The sequence below is a fragment of the Centruroides sculpturatus genome, unplaced genomic scaffold (assembly GCF_000671375.1).
Source record: "Centruroides sculpturatus isolate CEXI.00-Female unplaced genomic scaffold, Cexi_2.0 scaffold1341, whole genome shotgun sequence".
In the NCBI taxonomy this organism is placed as follows: Eukaryota; Metazoa; Arthropoda; class Arachnida; order Scorpiones; family Buthidae; genus Centruroides; species Centruroides sculpturatus.
The window spans coordinates 33,886-40,738 of NW_019385626.1; the positions used below are offsets into that span (position 1 = coordinate 33,886).

General features: G+C 26.3%; 1 protein-coding gene across 1 annotated transcript in view; it reads right to left on the bottom strand.

Annotated features, from left to right (window-relative positions):
- Positions 1-6,853, bottom strand: part of LOC111640721 (tyrosine-protein phosphatase corkscrew-like) — a 73,510-nt gene that overhangs the window by 14,826 nt on the left and 51,831 nt on the right. The window contains exons 7-12 of the mRNA XM_023386759.1: positions 6,046-6,119; positions 5,555-5,748; positions 5,432-5,477; positions 3,158-3,309; positions 3,003-3,070; positions 19-170 (exon numbers count right to left, since the gene is read on the bottom strand). Of these exons, the coding sequence (XP_023242527.1) occupies positions 19-170; positions 3,003-3,070; positions 3,158-3,309; positions 5,432-5,477; positions 5,555-5,748; positions 6,046-6,119 (686 nt within the window). The remainder of the gene's footprint in view (positions 1-18; positions 171-3,002; positions 3,071-3,157; positions 3,310-5,431; positions 5,478-5,554; positions 5,749-6,045; positions 6,120-6,853) is intronic.

Below are 6,853 nucleotides of genomic sequence, written 5' to 3' on the forward strand. Positions count from 1 at the left end.
CAAAACTCTTTAATTTACCTGTTCTGCCTGCATTATTTGTAAAACAGTGTCAATATAATGTAGTACTGCTAAATACACAAATTTATACTGAGCTTCAGTCTGAACCATTCCTGACCTTTGACAGCGCACCATTTGTATTGTTCTTTGGATATCTAATTCACAATCTAATCCTGCAAAAGATTTAAATCAAACTTGTTAGTATCTTAAGTATAAAATCTGATATATTAATACGAGGGCTATTTTTTAAATAAGGTCCGTTTTTTAATAGGAAGAAAAATACTGTAAATATCATTAAAATATATTTTTTCCCATATTCTACATACTTTTATCTACTTTTCTACATAATTTCCATTTCTGTTCAAACATTTGTCATACCGCTCAAAAATTTTTTAAATTCTGACTTCAAAGAAATCTGCCGCCAGAAGACATCAGGCCATGCTGCTTGTCTTGTATGGCACGGCAGAGTTTTCTGAAGGTCACAATAAGCATCAGAATTGATTGTTGTGCCTCTTGGCATAAAATCCACTAACAAAGTCCCTTTCCTGTCCCAAAAGCATAAGGTGTTTGCTTTATTTTTAGATATCAAAAAAGCTTATGATTCATTGATTATGTCAAATTTACAAAAGAAATGGCTATATATCAGGCAGAAGATGATCTTATAAAAATAATAAGATTATTATTTGGCCACTATGAAGTGATGATCAAGCATGATAATTTTCAATGGCTGGCTTTCACTATTGACCATGGCCTATTACAAGGTGATCTCTGGTCATCACATCTGTTTAATTTCTATATGATTGATTTTAATGACTGTTTTAACAGAGAAGACAATGGTTTTTATTCAAGAAGCAAGTAATACATTCAATATCCTATGCAGACGACATAGTGATTATTGCTCCAACAGCTGCTGCTTTATGTAGAAAGATGCATGCTTTGAATGAGTATTGTGAAGAACTAAAATTAAAAATCAACCCTAATAAATCATCTGTAATGATCTTTTGAAACGGAACCAGACTTTCTAAGAAACGTCTTTTTATCTCAATAACAAAGAATTTAAAATAGTTCACGACATCAAATTTCTGAGAATTATTTTAACTCCTACATTGTTGTTTGAAAAACAATACAAAAGAAGAATAATCAAAATCAACATACTGATTAATAATAAGGTGAAACTAGTTAGTCAGGTTAAATTGAAGAATATAATAGTTAATTTTATACTATTCAACTCCATTATTATGAATTCTATAGGATATGCTTCACCGATCTGGAACCTAACTTATTATCAGAAGCTAGAAATAATTCAAAAGAAATTTATTTGCAAAATTTTCTCGTTAGAACATAATACTCCTGAAAGTGCTCTTAGATTAGAATTAAACAGATTCAAACTGTGATCATTTTTTATAAAAAGACTTATTAAATTTTTTTCTAAGATTGTGAAATATTACCAGCTAAACTACAGTCAACCCTCCTATAATATGGTAGATATGTTAGATATGGTAGATACGTTCAGTTCTTTATGAAATTAATGTTCTATGAGTCCTTAAATACTAGAGCCAATCACAGCCCTGCACGTGTGCAGTTTACGGACTACGGCTGTTTGAAAGGTTTTCTTCCATAAAATTAATCAATTCTAGACTAATTTGACTCAACATTTCCAAAATATGTGTAATTTTTTGGGAATAATCCATATAAACTATGCTATAAACAAAAAATTGTAAAATTACTTGCCGAGCATGCACCATTCGACAACGCCATTACTTAAGCTTGTTTTCGTCGTGGAGCTTGTCATCGAATGATGCTCGCGTGCTTCCTGATAAATTATTTTTTTTGCGAAAACTTTGCTGAACTTTGGAGACATCATTAATATAAATATAATTTTTATGGGCATTAAATAATAAATGGTTTTTAGTAGGTCTGCTGCTCGTTTAAACTCAACAGTTTGTACAATATCCGTTATTGGTCTAGATTCGACCAATCCTGTCGCAACACGAGTCAGCGATGACGTTTTACCGAATTATACAAGTTTTTTTAGCGTGTTTGTACGAATACTGTTGCAATTTTTTCACCGTCATATAGGAATCCAAACTATATGAACCCGTGTTACAGGGGGTCGACTGTACTAAGATTATTATACCAAAAAATGTGTACTGATGCTCAAAGAAAAAACTGGGTAGGTCAAATATCAAATATATTCAACAGTTATGGATTTTGAATAAGTTTCTTTATGGAGAAAACTGACATGAGCAAACTACTCAGTGTACAATTGATACAAAATGTCTTTGAAATTTCTCTGTCTCAAGATATTAATAACTGAAAAAACCCTAAATGGTACAATATAATCTTAGAATATCCATACAATCAAGTTTTTTATGTTAAAGGCTCGGTTCAAAAACTGAGCCTTTAACATAAAAAACTTCTTCATTCAATTAAGATTAAATAAAGAGATAATAACAATATTTATGATTTATCAAACTGCTACTGCTTTAGATGCAGAGATATATGTTCCAAAATCCATATGTTTTGTATATGTAAAGAGGCCAAAGAGTTGTGAGACACACAAAACCTCCATGCATTGAACAAAGTCATCAATGAAAAAATTATGTATTCCTTTTTTCATACAGCAAAAATTGTAACTATATATAATTTATATAGTTATGCTCAAAATTTATTGTAACTGTGTAATATTACATGTAAACTTAATTAAGTTAATAATACTAAAAATATATATTAATGTTGTGTTAGAAGAAAATTGTACAGGAAATAATGTGATAATTTACATTAAAACTGTTGTTTTTTACTAATTGTGACACCCTATTGTAACAGGAAACAACCTATTACAAATAAAGATGCTTGATTACTTAATTGATATTAATTTGAAAAAATTTTAAAAGATAAAAATATAATTAAATAAAAACATTCAATCAATGTAAGTTTTAAATTAATATTACTTTTTAAAGTAACTTTTAAGATAGATCTTGATAAAAAAAAAAAGTATATTTTACCTTGTTTTTTTATCCTATCAACCATCATATCTATCACAATAAAAGTTCCAGTTCTTCCAATACCAGCACTGTGTAATTGGAAAAAGTATTGAAATAAATATAGTCAAGCCTGTCATTTATTTATTTAAGTTACTAAAAACAAAAAGTAAAATAACCTGCAATGTACAATAATTGGTCCAGCATTAGGAATTGAATCTTGTCGACAGTTAACATCATGAAGAAAATTTAAAACACAACCAGGATCAGAAGGAACTCCATGATCGGGCCAAGCAGTAAAATGATAATGATATATTGTCCTTGATTCTGACTATAAATGTTAATTTAATATTTCAGTACACTTAAGTATTATTAATTACACACAAATTTTGATAAAAGTTTATAACAACAATAATAAAGCTACATTTTAAGAGCTTCAAATTTTACAGAATAAACAACAAAATTCATCAATTTTCATCTACAGTAATTACAAAAAAGAAATTCATAATAATTAATTAAAATATTTTGAAGGAAACTATCACATCTCTGATAAACAACACATATAACACATTTTGACAACAAATATAAATTTTCCTAATAGAAAAGAAACATTATTAAATTCTAACTTTAAAAAATATTTACAATTGTACTATTAAATCATAATATCTAAGATGTATATATATGTAATGCTTGTAAGTATATATCTATGCTTATATTTTTAGTATCAAATAATATATCTCAGTTTGTTAGATACATAATACAATCCTATTTTTGATTGTAATCTATAAGAAAATAATTTTAGGATTAGCATAAATAATAATATACAGAGTATGCATTCTAACATTAACTTCTAAATAAAACAATTTTGTTTCCATTGGCCAGATTTAATTTAAATAATAACTTTTGTAAATTTGGCATTTTTCAAAAATTATTCTTTGCAATGCAGGAATAAACACACTTTCTATAACCACCCAGATTTAACTTTATAACAATATCCAAACAACTAAATACTTTCTTATTGTTATGATACACCATCAACATTTGACCAAACAATTCAAACACCCATTTTTGAGAATAAAATGAATAAATAATAACTCTCAATATCAAAATAATCATAAAATGCAAACTCTGTTTCAAAATTGTAAAACTAATATTTATTATAATTCAATATAACTGATTTATATTCTGATTTCTAAAAAATAATTTTAAAAATATAAAAAGCTAGCATATATATATGCTCAGCATCATATCACAGGTATAATCAGTATTTTAAACTAAAACTTCTGATATCTTTTTTGATGGCTTTGTTATACATAGTTCGTAAATTGATTTATAATATGAAATTAATAAAAAATACTTATCTATCAAACAGTCAATATATAATAGTTACTACAAGAATTGCTTTCAGATAGCAAAAATAAACACACACAATTAACTTTTGAAAATTTTTAAAATTTCACAGCTTGTTTCTTGAAATTTTTACATATAATATTCAAATAATATTGAATATTATTAATTTATTTTACATTTTTTTCTTGGGCAAATTATAGTCCATTTTTTTCATATTTATCAAAAATCAAATATTAAATACATACATAAAAAAAAAAACTGTTCCCAATTTGAAATGCAGGAATAAACAAATACAACATTGTTTCTTTTAATATATTTTTATGAGTAAAATTATCACAATATTTTTTATTCTGGACAATTTTATTTGATAGTTATTGAGAAATGGTCCAGATAATTTTGTTAAAATAGTTTTTTTTAATACATTCAAATTAATAATTTATTAACCAGTTTATTAATTCAATATTATTTTAACAAGATCAAGAAACAGTTTAACAATTTAAAGAAAAAATCACAACAGTTAAAAATAATTGCAAATACAAGAAATCAAATATGATCATCCTTCTCTTTCATCCTCATAATTTATCCCTCTCAATTTACAAATGTTTTTAAATTATATCTATTTTTTAAAACAAATTTTATTTTGTTATAATACAGTATTTAAAAAATTATACTCAATTTACAAAATAGATTCTAAACTTATTAAAAACCAAAACTAACAAATGGAGCTCTTATATATATATATATTTATGTATGTATGTATGTATGTATTTATATATGTATGTATACAAGATGCATAAAAGTATATTTTCTGTACAGAACTGACCAAACTGACTGTCCAATCATTATTAGTAGATTTATAAGAAGCTTCCACAATATGTAAGCAATAAACATCTACATCTTAGATGACAGTCTTGCTAGTTGTATAATAACTATTTAGCAGAGCACAAATGTTCTAGCCTATATTAAATATACACAAAAACAGAAAGCACTATTAAAAATTCCATTTAAATAAGTTTCAATTTATGATTTTACCTGCATATCAGTGGTTGTCATGATTTATGTGAAAGTTGTGATGGGTTATTGGATGATTTTTCGTTCACAACCAAATTTTCATATTTTTCCCATAGAGAATCTTTGGGAGATGTAATGCTAAAAATTTATAATTAAATAAGATATTAATTAGTTTTCCACAAGATACATTATTGAAGAGATAAATTTCTTTTTACCTAGTTAGTGATTCATTAATAGTTTTTGGTGGAAGAGGAGGTTTTTGATTGTCAGCATTCTGAAGTAATTGTGCAGCTGAAGAAGTGATGCTAAGAGAAGAAGCAGATCGAGGGGTTTTTACTAAATCTGCTAAGCCAGCAACTTCATAAGTATACATTATATTAGTATATTCTCTTCCTAACTGCAAGCTCTTCTAAATAAATAAAAAGTATTATGATTTATCAATATGAAATTTAAATAAAAAATAAATTGCAAAATAACTTGGAAATAAATAAAAATAAATATAGAATCTTTTACTTAAAAGAAATTTTACAATTGTATAAACTTCTTTAGGTTTTTAAATGTTTTAATGAAACGTGATAAAAATTAACATTTAGAACTGAAAATATTAAATCACAAGAATGTGTTTAAAACACTTTTGTTTCTATTAACCAATTTAAATAGAAATAAATAAAATATTCATACAAAAATTATATTTTAGATTTAAAACTTTTTTTAGTGACTTGAAAGGAATAATAGTGCTTTTTTCTTTCTTGATTAATTCACTGTTTCTGAGAGAATTATCTAAGATTATTTAAAATAAATATATCTAATAGTTTATATCAGTGGTTTTTCAATCTTTCTGAAGCCAGAGAACACCAATCATATATTTTTTATTATGTAGAGCATTATCAATATATTCAAAAATTGATAAGCAATTCCATGCTTACTATTCTCATGAAAGAATGAAACAATAAACTAAAACTTTATTATATTAAATAAAATAATAAAATGGAATCATCTATGAATAAATTTGTAATAAAATTTAAAAAAAAAATTTTTGTGGAAAACTTGGGGCAAGTTTACAGAACACTTGTGTTCTGCAAAACATGTGTTGAGAACTACTGATTTATATCTTTAAGCCTTCATATTACAGTGGAACCCCGGTTAACGAACGTCCTGGTTAACAACCAAATCGGTTAACGAACTTTTATTTTACAAAAATTTTGTCTCGGATAACGAACAAAATTCGGATAACGAACGTAACGGTATTTTGTGTCAAATTTCAGTTGGTGTTAGGCATGCGTGAGTTAAGCATTGCTTTTCCGAGTGTTTGTGCTATACTTCTTTTTTCAGTTTTGTGATTTATATATTTAATCAATATGGCATCCAAGAAAGAAAAAAGTCATAGTGGCAATAGAAAACGACAACGCAATATGAATGACAATGCGCTATCGCATTTGAGAAAAATTTTGATTAAAAGAGTAAAACAATCAACTTTAGATCAATTTCTTGTTCCTTACGGAAAGAGTTTGTTT